This window comes from Scyliorhinus torazame, chromosome 8 (genome assembly GCF_047496885.1).
Source record: "Scyliorhinus torazame isolate Kashiwa2021f chromosome 8, sScyTor2.1, whole genome shotgun sequence".
Taxonomy (NCBI): domain Eukaryota; kingdom Metazoa; phylum Chordata; class Chondrichthyes; order Carcharhiniformes; family Scyliorhinidae; genus Scyliorhinus; species Scyliorhinus torazame.
In genome coordinates this window covers 68,543,562-68,566,211 of record NC_092714.1, presented here as the reverse complement: position 1 = coordinate 68,566,211, position 22,650 = coordinate 68,543,562, and the positions used below count along the sequence as shown (strand labels likewise).

The following is a 22,650-nucleotide window of genomic DNA, read 5'->3' as shown; positions in this document are numbered from 1 at the left end:
AAGGAGAATAGTTAGGCATTTCTGTGGCTGCAAATGAGATTCGTGAAAGGTATGTTGCCTCCCTGGTGCTAGGGTCAAGGATGCCTCAGAGCGGCTACAGGACATTCTGAAAGGGGAGGGTGAACAGCCAGTTGTCGTGGTACACATTGGTACAAGCAACGTGGGTAAAATAGGGATGAGATCCTAAAAGCAGAATATAAGGAGTTAGGAAGTAAGTTGAAAAGTAGGACCTCAGAAGTCATGATCTCCGGATTGCTACCAGTGCCACGTGCTAGTCAGAGTAGAAAAAATAGGATATATTTGATAAATACGTGGCTGAAGAGGTGGTGTGAGGGGGAGGGTTTCAGATTCCTAATCTTGGGACCGGTTCTGGGGAGGTGGGACCAGTACAAACTGGGCCGGTTACATCTGGTCAAGGCCGGGACTGATGTCCTAGGGGAGAGTTTGCTTGCGTGGTTGGGGAGGGTATAAACTAAAATGGCAGGGATGGGAATTTGTGTGAGGGGGTGGGAGGGGATTCAAGAACAAGAACAAAAGACAGAAAGGGGAATACGAAAAGTGATAGGCAGGGAAATCAAGGGCCTCAGGGAAAAATAGTGGGTGTTAAAGACCAGCCTTAAGGCTTTGTGCCTTAATGCGTGGAGCATTCGCAATAAATTGGATTAATTAATCACGCATATAGATAGAACATAGAACATTACAGCGCAGTACAGGCCCTTCGGCCCTCGATGTTGCGCCAACCTGTGAAACCACTCTAAAGCCCATCTACACTATTCCCTTATCGTCCATATGTCTATCCAATGACCATTTGGATGCCCTTAGTGTTGGCGAGTCCACTACTGTTGCAGGCAGGGCATTCCACGCCCTTACTACTCTCTGAGTAAAGAACCTAACTCTGACATCTGTCATATCTATCTCCCCTCAATTTAAAGCTATGTCCCCACGTGCTAGACATCACCATTCGAGGAAAAAGGCTCTCACTGTCCACCCTATCCAATCCTCTGATCATCTTGTATGCCTCAATTAAGTCACCTCACAACCTTCTTCTCTCTAATGAAAACAGCCTCAAGTCCCTCAGCCTTTCCTCATAAGATCTTCCCTCCATACCAGGCAACATTCTGGCAAATCTCCTCTGCACCCTTTCCAATGCTTCCACATCCTTCCTATAATGCGGCGACCAGAATTGCACGCAATACTCCAAATGCAGCCGCACCAGAGTTTTGTACAGCTGCAACATGACCCCATGGCTCCGAAACTCAATCCCTCTACCAATAAAAGCTAATGTAAACAGGTATGATTCAGTTAGAATTACGGAGACATGGCTGCAGGGTGACCAGAGTTGGGAACTGAATATCCTGGGCTATTCAGTATTTGGGAAAGACAGACACCGGAAAAGGCGGTGGCTGGGATTGCATTCTGGTTAAAGAGGAAATTAATGCAACAATGAGGAAGGATATTAGCTCTGATGATGTGACGGCGCGGTGGCGCAGTGGTTAGTACTGCTGCATGTGGCGCTGAGGACCCAGGTTCGAATCCCAGCCCTGGGTCACTGTCTGTGTGGAGTTTGCACATTCTCCCCGTGTCTTTGTGGGTTTCACCCCACAACCCAAAGATGTGCAGGTTAGGTGGATTGGCCACGCTAAATTGGCACTTAATTGGAAAAAAAATAATTGGCTACTCTAAATTTATTTTTAAAAAGCTCTGATGATGTGGAATCTGTATGGGTAGAACTGAATAAGGGGCAAAAAAGTTTAGTAAATAGACCCCTAAACTGTAGAGGAAGTGAGACAAGTTAAAGGAGAAATTGTTCAGTGAGACAGAGGAGAGTGGTGGAGGATGGGTATTGTGCAGGCCTCTGTTCGAGATAAAAGCGGAGAACCCTCAGACTATCCTGGTGGGGAATGGAGGGATAGAGGGATTGGACATCCACGTTAAAGGGGTGATGGTTAGGGCCGGGGAATTGGAAGTTGTTGGTATGGTGTAGGGCATTGGAGGTTTTGTGGATGTAGGTCGGAAAGGACTGGACAAGAGAAGAGTGAATTGTGTCAAGATAGGAAGGAATGAGTTCAGTGGGGCAGGAACAGGCCAACACGATGGGCCCAGCTGGGCAGTCTTGTTTGTGGACTTTGGGGAGAAGGTAGAAGCGGGCTGTTCGGGATTGGGAGACTGTGAGTTTGGAGGCTGTGGAGGGACAAACTCCAGAGGAGATGAGGTCAGTGACAATCCTGGAAACAATAGCTTGATGCACGGTGGTCGGGTTTTGGTCCATGGGGAGGTAGGAGATGAGAGTTGACACTCAGCTTCTGTGATGTAGAGATAGTATGCCAGACAACAACAGCCCCAACCTTGGCGGGTTTGATGACAATGCCAGAGTTGGATCTGAAACAGCGGAGTTTAGCAAAGAGCAGAAGTGGGTTAGTGAGTGCAATTCAACCTTTTGGGTGATGAGACTGTCACAGTTGAATAGCTAGCAATGTGGTAATGTGGAGTGGTGTGAGTTTGAGGCTTGTAGCAGCGCTAAGTATGTGAGGCTGAGGTGAAACTATGAATGTACGGTCTGAGTTGTGGCTGACAAGAGAATGTTGATAGGTGAGTATGGGTGTGGTGAATGGAGCACTGTGTGCGGCTGGTGGTGCAGTTGGTAGGATTCAGCATTTGACAATCCGTTCACGGACCTTGTCCTCGTGTTTGAAGGAATTAAACTTCTTCCTGCACTGCATCCAGCTCTTCAGAGAAAGCTGGTGTTGACCACAAGGCTACTGAAACACCTTTCAATATTTGCCTAGCCAGCTATTTGCAAGTCCCTTCCTTGTGGGAAGGGACCTTCTCTCCTGCTGTGCACCTCCCACACCAAGGCCTCCAAGGCAAAATTTGAGAACTCTGGGGCACCGTCTCTTGGCCTGAAGTACCACTTTTGTAGATTGTTCCTGGTTTTTCTAATCTTCTTTCATTTTCCAGACCCTGGTGCACACTGAATGCCTTTCCCCTTTAACAAATGCAGGTTGGCTTTAAGTTGCGTGGGCTTGCTTTGTGGTACTATGGTGCTGGCCTTGCTTGAACTTGGGCTCCTTGCTAAAAGGTGCAGCCACTAAGGAGTGTGTCAATGCTGTGCAATCCTTATAATTTACAACAATACAAGGTTTGCATACAGCCTGCATCACACTGAACTTGCACATCATGAACCATACACCCAATTTCAGGGGCTGTCCAATTTATCCCCCGCATCTATGTTGCTAACTTTTGGTTGGCTCTTAAATGTTGCTCGTTGTGTCTTTACTTAATTTGCTCTGTTTCTATAACCTTTGCTCTAGAGTCGCCAGGTATCTTTATGATACCACCACGAGGTTCAAGTTCAAGTGCTGATCAATAACTCAATACACCAGTTAGTACGTTTCAAATCAAAACACATTTATTATGCACAGTCAATCACTACTCATCTATAAAACTCTACTTACTGGACTATCTCAAACACTATAAGGCCTATACTTAGCTTTGGAACTGGCCCACCAGGTCAGGGGAACAAATGGCCTTTCGTTCGATTCTGAGTCTGCAGGATTCAAAGCTGGTATGGACTGGTAGGTAGGAGCGCCTATCTCGTAGCGTGCGTTGACTGGAGACTTACTTGGTTGGTGCAGCTACTAGGCAGGTCACTATCAAGGGTTGTTTCGAGCTGCTGAGAGACCCTGCCAAGAAGAACAAATTGAACTTGGGGACTCTATTTTATAGGCCCCAGGGGCTTCGCGCCATTCGGGGCGGACCCCGTACCTGGTTCCAAATGATTGGACTAAGTTCTGATCACTTGGATCAATTTCTCCAATACTGGAGCTGTTCCCTGATCGCTGGGCGGTTCCTAAGTGTCTGTTGGCCTTCCGTTGTCTTGGCTCCTGCTGGCGCCGAGGAGTCTGGCTTGGCCTTGTTTACCTTAACTGTTTCCAATTGTTCCTGGGGATCGCTCATTAATATGTAGATGGTTGTTAGTTTCAGTGCTGTCTGGGTTCCTGCAAGTTCTGATTACAGGAAACTTTGCACCTGCTTGTTTTTCCTGCGTTGACTGAATTTCCCTGCATTCTTTGCGGATCTCCATTTTAAAGTCGGGAAGTGGCCAACCTAGGTGGCTACATCTATAAGCAGATTGTCTAACCACAACACAAATTTTCCTCTGTGACACCTGATGGTAAGAAACTTTCAGTTTCCTGTGTGCTATTTTTTGCCGATCAATTGATGCATTTGTGTCAAATTTTTGTATGAACTGTTTTAACAGTTAACTGTTGCAATCCGAATTAATGTTATAACTGGATGGGTAGATCCCATAATGGAGCTCTAGCTCAAAAGACCGTAACTTTTATTTTGTTTTAGAAAATGTGGATGAACAGAGTCACAGGGCCATTAATTAGTTTTAATAAAAATTAAAAACATTTATTAAACATGGAAAAAATGGGATTATAATACAATACTCCTTTACTTCCCCCTTAGCTGAACAAATGCTTACAAATTTAAAGATTAACATGGATTACAAAGTACATCTTAAATTACAGTGATCTCACCAACACAAGACGTCCCTTTCCAGCACAAAAATTACTGTGGTCAAATGCAGACACTCCATTCTGAACCCAAGTTAGTGTCTGTGGATTTCTCCTCTGAATTTGATTGTCAAAAGGGGGTTTCCACACCACACTCCCAATGCATGCTTTAAAATCTTCTCTCATAATAATGCTTCCCTTGGTGGTTTGCATTCTGAAATCCAGTCCAGGTTTTACAAATGACATTTAACAGCAAATCCAGTCCAGGATTTTACACCTGCCCGTTGGATTTCTTTGTCTTGCCTGCAGTGCAAACCTAACTTTCCATTCCCAGACAATATTAAAATGACATCAAGCGTTTCATCTACCTCTGAAACCTGCTATCCAATTTTAAATCTGGTTACTGTGTTTGTCTCCTTGACTCAGATCATGTTGTTTACTCTTCCTTGAATTCTTCTAAACAATATATTGGTCTCTCTTCACTTAACTCCACGTTACTTAGACATTCTTTCCGTCCCAATTCCTTGGTTATCTGGACTGGAACTTGTTCTTTAGGAAGCCTGCCTTTTTGCAGCTCCCATCTTGTCCAGTCTTTCTTTTGCAAGAATTGAGTGATGGTCACTGCCTGAGATAGGGGGCTGGATTCTCCATGACCCCGCACCAAAATCTCATTTGGCGCAGGGGCGGAAAATCAACTTTCACGCCAAAATCGGGCCCGGCGCTGATCCGACGATTATCCGGGACCCGAGAATCGGCGGGTTCACGGAGTACTCTACGTGGCTGGGGGGTCATTGCCAGAGGCTCGGCCTGTGATCCTCCGCTCCTGAACGGGCAAGTTCCCGACAGCATGGTTCTAACCACCTATTGCCGTTCAGGAAGCTCGCATTGCGGCTGCAAACTCAGTCCGCGGCCGCCCTGGTGGGGGGCGGGGGGATCGGACACTGGGTTGGGGGGGTCCTTATGGGCGGCCGGGGGACAGATCGGGCCAGTTGGATCATCGGGCGCACAGCCGATCCGGGGGGGCCTATTTTTTGCAGCTGCCTCCACAGTCCGAGTCCGCCATGGCGCTCGGCGGGCCGCTGGAGACCGCCGCTGTGCGCATGCGCGGACTCAAAACCGGAAGTGCAGGGGCTTGTATCTGCAGCTAAAGCGATGTGAATCACTCTGGGTCCCTACTAGCCCCCTGTCGGTGAGTGAATTGATTTATTCTTTTATAGGAAACCCCAGAGTGAAACGCTAGCATTCTTATGCTGGCGTGGGGACATAACTCCATTTTGGGAGAATCCAGCCCCTTATCTCCAACTGCTCTCAAATTACCTAAACTAAAACTAGAAGCTTTTTACCTTACAAGGACCTCCAGTTGCTAAGCAACATCCACAGTGTGACGATTGGAGGCTTTTAGGAATATTGACTTCTGAATACCGGGACAAGTTAATAGAGTTAAAAGCCTGGGGGTATAGTGTGTTTTGCTTCAAGGAATCGGAAGGTGAAATTGATGAAGGAATGTGTTTCTCAGTCCAGGCAATTGGACTGTGGTTTGACTGGGGAAGTCTCTGGAACAAGTTAATGTCCTTTTGCAGCCTTCAGAGATAATTTATTTTTTTAGCTTGGGAGATTAGGTCATTGCTGGGTAAAGCCCAGAAAGGCAGAGAGGTAGTGAGTTTGGATAGGTTTTGAGAGAGAGCGAGAGAGGAGCTGAGTTCTCATCTGCCTGACTAAGTCCACAATTCTTTCCAAGGAGGAGAGTTTAAAAACAAGAGTAATATTTTAAAATCAGAGCCGTCTTGTTTGAAGACAAGGCTGAAACAACCCAGTGGAAGCAGCTACTTGAAGATATTCAGCCAGAGTCTGAAGGGATTTGAACGAGAGCCAGAATCTGTTCTGGACCGCAAGAATTACTCTATATCCTGCTGGTTTTAAGCTGTATGTTTCTTTTCTTGTTGTTTAATGGGAAATTGTGTAATAGTGTTAAGGGGTAAGCTGTTCTTTTCAGATGCAAAGTTTTAAAATTTAATATTGTATTTATAATAAAGTTTTGTTTTAGAAATACCAAAGCCCACTTTCTTTTTCATGCAATCACTCCCAGAGCGAATCATTCTTTTCACACAGTCTTAAAATAAACTAAAATATTGGGATTTTGGACCAGTATCCTAGCCACTGTTAGGGTCTGGTCTGGGATCATAATAACATGCTTATGCTTTTCATTTATTTTTCACACCGTAGCCCTCTATAAGCACAATAGAAACACAGTTGGGTCTCAACCAAGCCCCACACATGCAAACACCTTTATCAAGCATGCATCTTACTATAGGTTTTACCAATCCAAACACAGAATCATTAAATTAAATACACCTAAAACTACAACTTATTTCTAATGTTTACCAATACAAATCCCTTAAAACCACTTTTATTTTATTAATGTATCTCAGCCTGAATTTTACATATAGAGCAGGTCTGCAGTTGGCACAGGCAGTGTGAAACCACACCCATCTGAGAGTACATTATTAAGGTGATATTAGACTGGATGGCAAATTAATGGCCATCCAGTGTGAAACACACTCTGTGAAGGGCTGAGTACTGCCAGGGAGGGTGGGAAGAGGGTAGGTGCCAAGAAAAGGAAATGTGTGGGCTGGCAGTTCCAATGTGCTCCCTCAGGAGGACAGCTGCTGCGGAACTGTAAAAGGAATATCAGCGCCAAAACTGTGCTACAAGTGTCTAGACACCAATAATACACAGACCTCAGTTCCCAGAAGCATTTGTTGATCTTATTTGAGCCCTGATCGTTCATCCTGGCCTGGATCGAGGTTGCAGATTAAATGTTAAGGCTGCCTGACCAATCTGCCTGCCTGCCAATGGTAAAGACAGACAGGCCCATATGAAATCCCAGTCAATTACTCCATAATTAATTTAAACTGGCTTCTTGATTTCAATGGGCACTCTTCTGACTCATGTGCCCTCTGACTTAAATATCACCGCGCGCCCCACATCCCCTCACGAGATTTAATGCACTTCCGGGTCGCGCTTGTGCCCAAACGTCCACCTAAAACTCTGGCCCTAATGTTATAAGACCATAAGACATAGGAGCGGAAGTAAGGCCATTCGGCCCATCGAGTCCACTCCACCATTCAATCATGGCTGATTTCAACTCCATTTACCCGCTCTCTCTCCATAGCCCTTAATTCCGCAAGAAATCAAGAATTTATCAACTTCTGTCTTAAAGACACTCAGCGTCCCAGCCTCCACCGCCTCTGTGGCAATGAATTCCACAGACCCACCACTCTCTGGCTGAAGAAATTTCTCCTCATCTCTGTTCTAAAGTGACTCCCTTTTATTCTAAGGCTGTGCCCCCGGGTCCTAGTCTCCCCTGCTAATGGAAACAACTTCCCTACATCCACCCTATCTAAGCCATTCATTATCTTGTAAGTTTCTATTAGATCTCCCCTCAACCTCCTAAACTCCAATGAATATAATCCCAGGATCCTCAGACGTTCATCGTATGTTAGGCCTACCATTCCTGGGAGCATCCGTGTGAATCTCCGCTGGACCCGCTCCAGTGCCAGTATGTCCTTCCTGAGGTGTGGGGCCCAAAATTGCTCACAGTATTCTAAATGGGGCCTAACTAATGCTTTATAAAGCTTCAGAAGTACATCCCTGCTTTTATATTCCAAGCCTCTTGAGATGAATGACAACATTGCATTTGCTTTCTTAATTACGGACTCAACCTGCAAGTTTACCTTTAGAGAATCCTGGACTAGGACTCCCAAGTCCCTTTGCACTTCAGCATTATGAATTTTGTCACCGAAGTTATGAAGTAAATAAGCTAAACGTTTTTCTGAAATACGACAGAAATAGATTCAGAGAATGTTAACTGAGCGAACGAGGCCATTTGGCTGACTCTTGATGGGCAATTCCATAAGCCCAACTTCCCCACTCACTCCCCATATCCCTGTCAATGTTTCGCCTAGTGTTTATCCAAGCACCATTTTCAGGCCGCTGGTCCTGTGCACTCCGCCCTCTCAGGCAGTGCGTTCTATATACTATTGCATAAATATTTCTTTATGTCATCGCTAGTTCTTTGGCCAATCACTTTTGAAAACCATTATTTATTCATTTCTGGATTAAGCTTGCTATTTTTTGGATTTGTTCATCAACATTATTGCAAATGACTAGTGACCAGCTGTATCTTATTGGTAATTTCACCATTGAACTCTGTGAGCCATTTAGAGGGTACATCCTTGTTTCTGTACTACATCCTAAATTGAATGCTAGACTTAAATTCTTCCTGTTCGTCAGGATAAAACTCAGATTTGTTCTTTCGGAATATGTTGCTCTCACTTCGAGAAAAATGACCTGAAATATCTTTTGTATTTATATCTTGACATAGATTCGTGTGCTGCTCAAAGACAAGTGGAATTACAAGAAGGGCCCCTAGTCCGGACTGAGGGTCGCCACATGACAATTCAATGTGATGTGAGTGGGTATCAGGGGGTTTCAGAACAGAACTTCGAGTGGTCCATCTTTCGACCAGCTCAGCCTACACTGAAAATCCAGATTATCAGCACAGCTAGTTCCGATTTCCCTTATGCCGTGTATGGGAAGAGGGTGCAGAACAATGAGGTCTACACACAGAGGATTAACGGAGACTCGGCGCTGTTACACATTACAAAGCTGCAGAAAACAGATGAAGGGAAATATGAGTGTCACACCCCCAACACGGACAGCGTTTACTGGGGGTCCTACCATGCCATGATGAACTTGATAGGTGGGTTGTTCAAACATTCTGTTCTATTTCTATTTATAGGGTTTTAATACACCCGACCGTAATTCTTATTGAAAGTACGCAGAAAAGAGGTTGCACCCAATTGAACAGGCAACTGTGTCTAATTGCAATTTATTTAAAATGCAGCAAAAAGTACCTATTCAAATGTCAACACATCATTATGAATCCTGTCATACACAAAGAAATGCACAATTATACACCTATTTTGAACAAATAGAACAACACACCACTATGAAATCTGATTGTATACAAGGGAATGCACACATATGAAGTCCTAAGGAGCTCACAGTTCACATTACAATATTTACCAGCATGTAGAAACACACCATTGTTAAACATAATGATTTGTTTGTTTGTTAAATCCGATTAAACGTGAGTTAATGCACCATATAAATTTCCTGTACATGCAGTTTGCTTCTTTATAGGTCGGCACATTTCTTTGTGATTAGCTGGGAAGAGTGATTAGAAATGGGAAACACATTCACTATCAACCATATCAGATGAGCAGTCTGTTTGTGTGACGCAATAACATATAATTGTTTGTAATATTCAAAATTATTTTTGATTTTGGCACTCTGGTAGGTACTGAGCTTCAGAGATCACAAGGGTCAATTTGTAGAATCATAAAATGATATAATGCAGAAGGAGGCGTTTTCTCTCCAGGCTCTTTAAAGGGTTCTCCAATTAGGTCCGAGCCCTGCAATTTTCTTCTTACCAAGTGTTTCTCCAATTCCCTTTTCATAGTTATTATTGGATTTGCTTTCACTGCCTTCCAAGCAGCTAATTCCAGATCATAACTTGTTCTGATTTGTTTTAAAGTTTATTCATGCCACCTCTGCTTCTTTTTGCCAATAACCCGATTTCTCTGATATCTGGTTCCTGATCTTCTGCCACCTGAGAATAGTTTATCCTTATTTCATCCAGCAAAAAACCTTCAAGGTTTTGAATAATTCTATCAAATCTCTCTTTAATCTTTGCTGATCGAAGGAGAGCAATCACAGCTTCTCTGTATGTGAAGTCTTTCATCCCTGGCACCATCCGAGTGGTTTAAAGGACAGTTAAGAGATAACCACTTTGGCGTGGGGCTAGAATCACATTTGGGCAAGATCAATTAAGGTTTTCTTCCCTAAAGGACATTGGTGAATCAGTAGGGTCAGCAGGGATTGGCAGATCACGCAAGCTTTAGGTGCACTTTTGCAGGAGGGGACACTCAATGAATTTCAGGATAGCAGCACACCACCACATTCTTAGGGGCAATTGGGGATGGGCAATAAATGCAGGTCTAACCAACGATAAAAGAAGTGAGGGAGGAAAGGAGTATCCTATTCTGTCTACTCCCATTCTAGTGAAAGGCTGCTGAGGATATGTGGCTATGGCCATCCAGGGTACGCTACCATATAATACTGTACTGAGTCATTAGAGGTGCCCAAGTGGAAGAGTCTGCTAATATATTAAGCTAGTGTACACCTGTTCTGCTTTAAATCTCTAACCACCTCTATAACACATGGATTTGAGCACAAGTCAAAATAATGAATGCCGAGAAGAGGCTGCAATTCATCCTAGCAACTGGTCCAGAGAGCCTTAGAGTTTTGTGTTTCAGTGATGATGTGGAAGAGCTGGAGACCTGATGAGTGTTGAGTTAAAGTACCTTTCAGGCAAATAAGATTGTGGAAGTATTGCATTCTTGTATACAAAGTATGATTATCCATTATGCATCCTACAAAACATGCTCAAAACATATGTTCTTACAGTTATTCCCGACACACTCAGTGTAGTATCGGTACCCCAGACCCTGGATAAAGTCGAAGGTGACTCCCTGGAACTGAGTTGTGAAGTATCCAAGCAAACATCCCAGCACACACACGTGGCTGTCACATGGTACCTACAGAAGGGAGATCAGAATCTCGAGGTCATCTCTCTGACACGAGATTTCATCCTACGCCCTGGAGAGTCATTTAAGCAGAGGCAGGCATCAGGAGATGTACGACTGGATAAGATTGGAGTGACTTCATTTAAACTCACCATCTCCAAACTGCAGAAGTCAGACCAGGGAGAGTTTTATTGTGAAGGCACAGAGTGGATCCAAGACTTGGACAAATCCTGGTTTGACCTGACGGATAAACGTACTGAAAGGACCACGGTGAATGTGAAAAGCATAGGTAAGATTCATAAGCACGGAAATGAATCTCCTTTATACAGCTACAGTTTCATTTTTTAAAATAAATTATTTTATTGAATTTTACATTTGTACACTATACAGGAGAAGATTGAAATGGTTCTTATTTACAACTTACATGTTTTTCTTTCTTAGACACTCCCTCTCAATTCCACCCACCCCCCAAATCCCCCCTCTCCTTTTCTGTTGTTTGGGCTCCATCTTAGGCCCTTTCTTCCACCGTAGATATTATAATCTATCTTTCATCCTGTGTTCTTACGGTTTAGTGGAGGGAGCGGGGCCCTGTGGCCCGCTCTTCGATCTGTCTCTGGTACGTTTTTTGAAATAAGCTTGTGGATGAAGATTGGTATGGATCTAAACAGGAAGAGGGACCTTAGCAGTACGTTCATCTTCGGGAAGCGAGAGTGCATCTCGGGCGCGATTCTCCGAAATGGAGACAAAGTGTTCACGCCGTCGTGAACACCATCACGTTTCACGACGGCGCGAAACAGGCACGGACAGTAGCGATTCAAAATGGCGCTAGAGCGGTTCGCGCCGCTCCAGCCTCCCTTCCCAGGCGCCAACTGGGCGCCGCGCCAACCCGCAAATGCGGGGGGGGGGGGGGACTTCCTCAGCGCGCGGCCCCGACGCAACATGGCGTGGGGGTTCAGGGGCCGGCCGCGTAATAAAATAGGGCCGGGGGTGGAGAGGCCGGCCCGCCAGTCGGTGGGACCCGATCGCGGGCCAGACCCCATTGGAGGCCCCCCCCCCCGGTGAATGAGCGCTTTTCCCTGCCCCACAGGCTGCCCCCCAACCCTACGCGCAGAGTTCCTGCCGGCGGCGAGCAGGTGTAAATGGCGCCGGCGGGCCTCTGCCGTTTCAGCTCGGCCCATCAAGGCCGGAGAATCGGCGGCCCGGCCGCGGACAGCGGCCCGCGACCGGCGCCGCACCAAATGCGCCGGCACAAATGCCGCCAATTCTCCGCTCCTCGGAGAATCGACTGCCAGTGTCGGACTGGCGCCATGGAAAAAAATGGCACGAACGGCGATTCTCCCATACGGCGCGCCCCTCATCTCTCTATGTCCAATTTGACTTCCTCTGCCAGACTGGTCAGATTGCACTTGTAATTTGAATGGCTCCCTGGGTTCTTTCCTTGCTGCACCCCCCGCCCCCCCCTTTGTTCCTGTCTGCTTTGTGTAGTCTTGGTGGTTCCTATTGGTCCCCGTCCGTCCCTTTCTATCCATTATTGGCTTTGAACAGGTCTTGGAACAGGCTGATGAATCGTCCCCATGCCTTATGGAAGCCTTTGTCTGACCCTCGGATGGTGTACTTGATCTTCTCCAGATGTAGAAATTCCGACAGGTCTGCCCCTCCCCACCCCATACAAATGCCATAATCATTTTATCAGCAGCACAGTGGGGCAGTGGTTAGCACTGCGTCCTCACTGCGCCGAGGTGCCAGGTTCGATCCCGGCTCTGAGTCACTGTGCGTGTGGAGTTTGGACATTCTCCCCGTGTTTACGTGGATTTCGCCCCCACAACCTAAAAGATATGCAGGGTAGGTGGATTGGCCACGGTAAATTGCCCCTTAATTGGAAAAACTGAATTGCGTATTCAAAATGTTTTTCAAGAAATAATAATTTTATCTATTTTTTTGAAAAAAGCCTTGTGGATGAAGATTGGTATGGATCTAAACAGGAAGAGGGACCTTAGCAGTACATTCATCTTTGGAAAGCGGGAGTGCATCTCATCTCTGTATGTCCATTCCTCCGCCAAACTGGTCAGATTCCACTTGTGGATCCGTGTCTAGATGTGGGCTATCTCGATCCCCAGGCAACGGAATTTGTCTTGGGTAATTTGAATGGTAGACCCCCCCCGCACTCGGGTTCACTGGAATACCTCACTTTTGCCCAGGTGGGCGAACAGGAGCAGGGACAGTGGGCATCCTTGCCTGATGCCTTTGTGCAGCTGGTGGAGTGGTCCGAAGCTTGCCTTGGGGGCATTGTACAGGTGTTCCACCCACGAGGTAAACCCCGTCCCTAGCTCAAACCGCTCCAATACCTCAATGAGGTACTTCCATTGGACTCTGTTGAAGGCCTTTTCTGCACCCAGGAGGATGATCACCTCTTGTATTCTCTCCCAGGATGGGGTCAGTATCACATTCAGCAGCCGCATGATGTTTGCAGTTAGCTGTCTACCCTTGTCAAGTCCGGTCTTCTCCTCCGTGACTACTTCTGATATGCAGTTCTTCAGTCTCTTGGCCAGGACCTTTGTGAGTATTTTCACATCTGCCTTAAGGCCACAATATCGCTGATTTGGATATCAGCGATATGATGGCCTTTGTTAATGTAGGAGGCAAAGTGCCCCTTGCTAGCGAGTCTGCGAACATCTCCCATAGGTACGGGGCAAGAGCTGGTACGAGGGTGGGATGGTAGCACAGTGGTTAGCACTGTTGCTTCACAGCGACAGGGTCCCAGGTTCGATTCCCGGCTTGGGTTACTCTGTGCAGAGTCTGCACATTCTCCCCAAGTCTGCGTGGGTTTCCTCCGGATGCTCCGGTTTCCTCCCACAAGTCCTGAAAGACGTGCTTGTTAGGTGAAGTAGACATTCTGAATTATCCATCAGTGTACCCGAACAAGCGCCGGAGTGTGGTAACGAGGGACTTTTCACAGTAACTTCATTGCAGTGTTAATGTAAGCCTACTTGTGACACTAATGAAGATTATTTTTATTTTTTATAGAAGTTTGCCGGGAACCCATCAGGTCCCGGCGCCTTCCCCGCCTACGTGGAGTTTATACACTCCATGACCTCACCCAATCCTATTGATGCTTCCAGCTCCCTCTGTCTATCGTCTCCCACAACTGGCATGTCCAATCTGTCTAGGAGCTGTTTCATCCCTACGTCCCCGTTGGGGGCTCGTAGAACAAAGAACAAAGAAATGTACAGCACAGGAACAGGCCCTTCGGCACTCCAAGCCCGTGACGACCATGCTGCCCGACTAAACTACAATCTTCTACACTTCCTGGGTCCGTATCCCTCTATTCCCATCCTATTCATGTATTTGTCAAGATGCCCCTTAAATGTCACTATCGTCCCTGCTTCTACCACCTCCTCGGTAGCGAGTTCCAGGCACCCACTACCGTCTGTGTAAAAAACTTGCCTCGTACATCTACTCTAAACCTTGCCCCTCTCACCTTAAACCTATGCCCCCTAGTAATTGACCCCTCTCCCCTGGGGAAAAGCCTCTGACTATCCACTCTGTCTATGCCCCTCAATTTTGTAGACCTCTATCAGGTCGCCCCTCAACCTCTGTCGTTCCAGTGAGAACAAACCAAGTTTATTCAACCGCTCCTCATAGCTAATGCCCTCCATACCAGGCAACATTCTGGTAAATCTCTTCTGCACCCGCTCTAAAGCCTCCACATCCTTCTGGTAGTGTGGCGACCAGAATTGAACACCATACTCCAAGTGTGGCCTAACTAAGGTTCTATACAGCTGCAACATGACTTGCCAATTCTTATACTCAATGCCCCGGCCAATGAAGACAAGCATGCCGTATGCCTTCTTGACTACCTTCTCCACCTGTGTTGCCCCTTTCAGTGACCTGTGTACCTGTACACCTAGATCTCTCTGCCTTTTAATACTCTTGAGGGTTCTACCATTCACTGTATATCCGCTACCTGCATTAGACCTTCCAAAATGCATTACCTCACATTTGTCCGGTTTAAACGCCATCTGCCATCTCTCCGCCCAAGTCTCCAAACAATCTAAATCCCGCTGTATCCTCTGACAGTCCTCATCGCTATCCGCAATTCCACTAACCTTTGTGTCGTCTGCAAACTTACTAATCAGATCAGTTACATTTTCCTCCAAATCGTTTATATATACTACAAACAGCAAAGGTCCCAGCACTGATCCCTGCGGAACACCACTGGTCACAGCCCTCCAATTAGAAAAGCATCCTTCCATTGCTACTCTCTACCTTCTATGACCTAGCCAGTTCTGTATCCACCTTGCCAGCTCACCCCTGATCCCGTGTGACTTCACCTTTTGTTCTAGTCTACCATGAGGGACCTTGTCAAAGGCCATACTGAAGTCCATATAGACAACATCCACTGCCCTACCTGCATCAATCATCTTTGTGACCTCCTCGAAAAACTCTTATCAAGTTAGTGAGACACGACCTCCCCTTCACAAAACCATGCTGCCTCTCACTAATACGTCCATTTGCTTCCAAATGGGAGTAGATCCTGTCTCTAAGAATTCTCTCCAGTAATTTCCCTACCACTGAAGTAAGGCTCACCGGCCTGTAGTTCCCTGGATTATCCTTGCTACCCTTCTTAAACAGAGGAACAACATTGGCTATTCTCCAGTCCGCCGGGACATCACCTGAAGACAGTGAGGATCCAAAGATTTCTGTCAAGGCCTCAGCAATTTCCTCTCCAGCCTCCTTCAGTATTCTGGGGTAGATCCCATCAGGCCCTGGGGACTTATCTACCTTAATATTTTTTAAGACGCCTAACACCTCGTCTTTTTTGATCTCAATGTGACCCAGGCTATCTACACGCCCTTCTCCAGACTCAACATCTACCAATTCCTTCTCTTTGGTGAATACTGATGCAAAGTATTCATTTAGTACCTCACCCATTTCCTCTGGCTCCACACATAGATTCCCTTGCCGATCCTTCAGTGGGCCAACCCTTTCCCTGGCTGCCCTCTTGCTTTTTATGTACGTGTAAAAAGCCTTGGGATGTTCCTTAACCCTATTTGCCAATGACTTTTCGTGACCCCTTCTAGCCCTCCTGACTCCTTGCTTAAGTTTCTTCCTACTTTCCTTGTATTCCACACAGGCTTCGTCTGTTCCCAGCCTTTTAGCCCTGACAAATGCCTCCTTTTTCTTTTTGACGAGGCCTACAATATCTCGCGTTATCCAAGGTTCCCGAAAATTGCCATATTTATCCTTCTTCCTCACAGGAACATGCCGGTCCTGAATTCCTTTCAACTGACACTTGAAAGCCTCCCACATGTCAGATGTTGATTTGCCCTCAAACATCCGCCCCCAATCTAGGTTCTTCAGTTCCCGCCTAATATTGTTATAATTAGCCTTCCCCCAATTTAGCACATTCACCCTAGGACCACTCTTATCCTTGTCCACCAGCACTTTAAAACTTACTGAATTGTGGTCACTGTTCCCGAAATGCTCCCCTACTGAAACTTCTACCACCTGGCCGGGCTCATTCCCCAATACCAGGTCCAGTACCGCCCCTTCCCTAGTTGGACTGTCTACATATTGTTTTAAGAAGCCCTCCTGGATGCTCCTTACAAACTCTGCCCCGTCTAAGCCCTTGGCACTAAGTGAGTCCCAGTCAGTATTGGGGAAGTTGAAGTCTCCCATCACCACAACCCTGTTGTTTTTACTCTTTTCCAAAATCTGTCTACCTATCTGCTCCTCTATCTCCCGCTGGCTGTTGGGAGGCCTGTAGTGAACCTCCAACATTGTGACTGCACCCTTCTTATTCCTGATCTCTACGCATAAAGCCTCACTGCCCTCTGAGGTGTCCTCCCGTAGTACAGCTGTGATATCCTCCCTAACCAGTAGCGCAACTCCGCCACCCCTTTTACATCCCCCTCTATCCCACCTGAAACATCTACATCCTGGAACGTTTAGCTGCCAATCCTGCCCTTCCCTCAACCAGGTCTCTGTAATGGCAACAACATCATAGTTCCAAGTACTAATCCAAGCTCTAAGTTCATCTGCCTTACCTGTAATACTTCTTGCATTAAAACATATGCACTTCAGGCCACCAGACCCGCTGTGTTCAGCAACTTCTCCCTGTCTGCTCTGCCTCAGAGCCACACTGTCCCTATTCCCTAGTTCTCCCTCAATGCTCTCATCTTCTGACCTATTGCTCCCGTGCCCCCCCCCCCCCCCCCGTAAAATGCACAGTCCCCAGTAGAAGGCCTCAAAAGCTTGGTTGACCCTTGCCAGTTTGACCACCAGTCCGCCTCTGCTGTCTTATGTGAACTAGCTCCCTTGTAGCTGTTTGCTTTATCAGCTAGTGAGCCAACAGGCGGCTAGCCTTCTCTCCATGTTCATAAAAGGTCCCCCGTGTCTGGCGGAGTTAGTGCACTACCTTCCTGGTGGATAGCAAGTTAAAGTCCATTTGTAGCGGGCAGCACGTCGGCACAGTGCTTAGCACTGCTGCCTCACGGCACCTAGGACCCAGGTTCGATCCCGGCACCGGGTCACTGTCCATGTGGAGTTTGCACACTCTCCCCGTGTCTGCGTGGGCCTCACCCCCATAACCTGAAAAGATGTGCAGGACAGGTGATTTGGCCACACTAAATTGCCTCTCAATTGAAAAAATAATTGGATACAACTAGGAGCTGTTCACAGTAACTTCATTGCAGTGTTAATGTAAGCCTACTTGTGACAATAAAGATTATTATTATTAAGTAACAGGGTTGTTGTGGTAGGGGAATATACAAAGTCAGAGAGATCTGGGCGTACAGGTCCACAGATCTTTGAAAGTGGCAACACAAATGGACAAGGTAGTCAAGAAAGCATACGGAATGCTTGCCTTCATTGGACGGGGCGTCGAGTAGTAAAACTGGCAAGTCATGCTGCAGTTGTATGGAACCTTGGTAAAGCCGCACTTAGAATATTGTGCAGAATTCTGGTCGCCACACTACCAGAAGGATGTGAAGACTTTGGAGAGGGTGCAGAGGAGGCTGACCAGGATGTTGCCTGGTCTGGAGGGTGTTAGCTATGCGGAGAGGCTGAATAGGCTCGGACTGTTTTCATTACAATGACGGAGGTTGAGGGGTGACCTGATAGAGGTCTCCAAGATTATGAGAGGCATGGATAGAGTGGATGGGCAGGCACTCTTTCCCAGGGCAGAGGGGTCAGTCACCAGGGGCATAGGTTTAAGGTTCGTGGGGCAAAGTTTAGAGGAGATGAGCGAGGCAAGTTTTTTTACACAGTGGGTGTTGAGTGCCTGGAATGTGTTGCCAGGGGAGGTTGTGGAAGCAGATACATTAACGGCGTTCCAAAGGCATCGTGACAAATACATGGATAGGATGGGTATAGAGGGAATGGCACAAGGAAGTGCTGAGGGTTTTGGCAAAGCGTTGGTATCATGACCAGTACAAGGTTGGAGGGCCGAAGAACCTGTTCCTGTGCTGTACGGCTCTTTATTCTCTTTATTCTTTCTAATTCTTTGGTTTCCCCTTTCACCCTTCTTAAAAAGTGGATCCAATCCAGAGGGACTGAACCTGAATCTAAGGAACTCTGAAAGATTATAGTTCGGGCATCTACAATGTGCTACCCTTCTTCCTTTTAACACCTTTGGATGGAAACCATCAGGTTCCGGGGATTTGTCACTCTTTAGTTCCATTAATTTCCTAGTTACTGATGCTGTACGTTAATTGTACTAATCGACTATTGATTTTTCTGGGACTTCTGGCAAGTTATCCACCTTTTCAACTGTAAATACTGAGGCAAATTGAACCGTCTTCTTCCAAAACCAGTTCCTAAGATTCACTCCACGCCGATGAGTCTGTTCTCCTCTCAAGTCCAAAATCTAGGAACATACTGTACTGGTAAGCACACTTCTGCTTAAAGGCACATCCCGATTATGGGTCTACAGACCAAAAATAATAAATGAAATAAGAGAAATGGGAACAAATAAAATTACTGGAAGGACTCTGACAATATGCACTTTGGCAAATTAAGGTGATGTTGAGAAAGACTATTTAGCAGGAAATTCACCATCTTTACTCTGCATTGACTCAGGCAAGATTTATCACTAGAAAAGCAAATATAGACGAGGACCAAGATTCTACATCAGGTGGAAGTTTGGTCTGAAGCCAGGTCATTTGAGAACAGAACCTTTCTTGTGATTCAGTGGTCAGCCTCACCGGCATAATGGAAGTGAATTTCTGGCCTTGCAAAGGCCTCTGATTACAGGTGACTCGGCAATCCAGGAATTCAGGTGCTGCTACAGGATTGAAGAACTGCAGCGACTTGAAGGATGAGCCTTTGCTTTTGTCAGCCTTTCAAGGTAGCAAGTTTCTTCAGAGGTGCCCAGTGCCTTGGAGAAAGGTAGCAGTACAGAAAAAGCCTGGCATTTTAGATGGGACTACATGTGTCTGCTGGTTCCGTCTGGGAGAGATTAACACTGCACCTCAGTGAACACCACAATACCAAGGTGTGACATCCCTATTGCAGAAATGGAACACTTTTGTCACCAGTGTATCATAGCAGTGTTGCAGCTTGTTTTGGCACCCACAATCTGGACAGTTTTTAGAATATAAACTAATCCCTCATTTTTTGTGCCTGCTGATTTTGGATACACAGGGACAGGCAGAGAGGGTGGAAATTTGGGTGTTGAATTGTTCTACTAGCTCCTAGTAGTCAGCTCCAATTTCCCAATATAATTCACCAGTAGATACTGAATATGACATCCAGACATGGTTGTGCCTATTCAAGCTTTCAAATCAAGATAAAATATCATATGAAAGTTATTTTTGGCATTAACAGAGTGAATAAAGCAAGGTGTTTGCGTGGATAGTGCTGCTATGGAGAGGGGCGGGAGACTTAATTTGAATTCTCCCGAGGGGGTCGGGTAATTGATTATATTCTCTGCCTGGCAACTGTACAAATTGGGGGGGGGACACGTATATTTTTTCTTGGCCCCTCAAAGGAAGTAGGCCTTTCCTGACTGGGCTTGGAGGCTGGATGCCTCATGCAGATGTAAATCCACTGGCAATTTGCCCAAATTATTTCAATTAAGCTACTCACACAAAACCAGAGATTAGCACAGGCTGTGAGTAAACGAAGTGACTTTGTGATGGGATTCCACATCTGGGGCGAAATTCTCCGACCCCCCGCCGGGTCGGAGAATCGCCGGGGGCTGGCGTGAATCCCGCCCCCGCCGGTTGCCGAAGTCTCCGGCACCGGAGATTCGGCGGGGGCAGGAAACGCGCCGCGCCGGTTGGCGGGCCCGCCCGCGCGATTCTCCGGCCCAGATGGCTAAAATGCCTGTCCCGCCGGCGTAAATTAAACCACCTACCTTACCGGCAGGACAAGGCGGCGCGGGCAGGCTCCGGGGTCCTGGGGGGGCGCGCGCGGCGATCTGGCCCCCGGGGGGTGCCCCCACGGTGGCCTGGCCCGCGATCGGGGCCCACCGATCCGCGGGCGGGCCTGTGCCGTGGGGGCACTCTTTCCCTTCCGCCTCTGCCACGGTCTCCACCATGGCGGAGGCAGAAGAGACTCCCTCCACTGCGCATGCGTGGGAAGCTGTCAGCGGCCGCTGATGCTCCCGCGCATGCGCCGCCCGGAGATGTCATTTCCGCACCAGCTGGCGGGGCACCAAAGGCCTTTTCCGCCAGCTGGCGGGGCGGAAATTCGTCCGGCGCCGACCTAGCCCCTCAAGGTTGGGGCTCGGCCCCCAAAGATGCGGAGCATTCCGCCCCTTTGGGGCAGCTCGATGCCCGTCTGATTTGCGCCGTTTTGGGCGCCAGTCGGCGGACATCGCGCCGTTTCCGGAGAATTTCGCCCCTGATGTCCAAGAGAAATACTGGGCGGGATTCTCCGTACCCGGCGGGACGGAGTGGCGTGAACCACTCCGGCGTCGGGCCGCCCCAAAGGTGCGGAATCCTCTGCACCTTCAGGGGCTAGGCCACCCCTGGAGTGGTTAGCGCCCCGCCGGCCGGCCGGCTGGGGATTGGCGCCACACTAACTGGCGCCGAAGGGCCTCTGCCGGCCGACGCGAGTTGGCGCATGCGTGGGAGCGCCAGTGCATGCTGGCGTCATCCCCGTGCATGTGCAGAGGGAATTGCTTCCGCACCGGGAATGGCGGAAGACCACGGTCTCTGGTGCGGAACAATAGAGTGCCCCCACGGCACAGGCCCGCCTGCGGATCGGTGGGCCCCGACCGCGGGCCAGGCCACCGTGGGGGCACCTCCCAGGGCCAGATCCCCCCACGACCCCCCAGGAACCCCGGAGCCCGTCCGCGCCGCCAGGTCCCGACGGTAAGGGACCTACTTTAATTTACGCCGGCGGGACCGGCTACAGACGGGCGGGACTTCGCAGGCCAGAGAATTTGGGCAGCCCGGAGCCATTGAGTCGCACCGGACCCCGCCATTCTCCGAGGTGGGCAGCGCAACTCACGCCAGGCTGGTTTTTGGGGGGGGGGCGGGAGAATTGGGAGGACGGCGGGGGTGGGATTCACGCCGACCCCCGGCGATTCTCCCACCCGGCGGGGGGTCAGAGAATCCCGTCCAAGATATTCAATTCAACACAAGAATCTTTTGGTTTTGATAACCTATATTTTGGTTGATTGCCAACCTTTTCTTGAGTTTGAGACAAATATTTACATTTTCTTGCCCAGTTATATTTCTAAAGTTACTTCTGAGCTGGATTTGTTCAAATTGTGTGATCCACTTGAAGACGTCAGAAGATGGTCGCGAGATGCTCCGTGAACAGATAAAATCAAGCATAGTGTAAAAGTTCATTCAGTATGATAACCATGGTTACTCTGCATATGTCATTACTGTCATTCAATAAGCCTAATGTTAATCTTTTGGACACTATTGACATGGTCCAGTGGATTGTTTTCTTTTCCAGAACAAACAACCATAAGACTTTCACATCTAAGGACCTGGGCGCTTCTCCCATGGTTGTCTTCACTGCAGGCAAGAAAACATGGCATGTCAGAGTTGAATGGGTTATCTAATCTAGCTTTGAAAGGCACTAGGATCTGTTACAGGCAGCCAGGGGAGAGAGCTTCACTGATCTCATTATTGCAGAACCTGTGTGTTCTCTAGCCCAAATTTCAATCAGTTCTATAAAGTCCATGGGTTCTGTAGGATTGATGACAAAGGACTTCAACTTAAATGGTTCAATGTAAGATCTTCAGCATTTCTTACACAGCATGCTTGTCTGTGGTCACACACCATGCCTGTAGCCACACTGGTGAGAACTCCCATGCTACCAACATGCCACTTCCTGTGTACAGGCCATGGCAATAGATACACGAATGTACATTCTACATCTTCCCCATTTAGTTGGGACAATCGGTGCTCGCGTGCAAAGAACAATGTTAAATGCAGTAACAGAATATTGAATATTTAAATTTCACAACGCATGGGTTTGGGCCACAAAGCCTGGCACACAGCCCATGTGTGTACCTT

The 22,650-nt window shown here is 47.5% G+C and overlaps 1 protein-coding gene across 1 annotated transcript in view; it reads left to right on the top strand.

The window, feature by feature from the left end:
• LOC140427919 (immunoglobulin superfamily member 3-like) overlaps positions 1–22,650 on the top strand; it is a 101,136-nt gene that overhangs the window by 15,490 nt on the left and 62,996 nt on the right. Inside the window, exons 2-3 of the mRNA XM_072513782.1 lie at positions 8,905–9,282; positions 11,052–11,459. Coding sequence (XP_072369883.1) covers positions 8,905–9,282; positions 11,052–11,459 — 786 coding nt within the window. The remainder of the gene's footprint in view (positions 1–8,904; positions 9,283–11,051; positions 11,460–22,650) is intronic.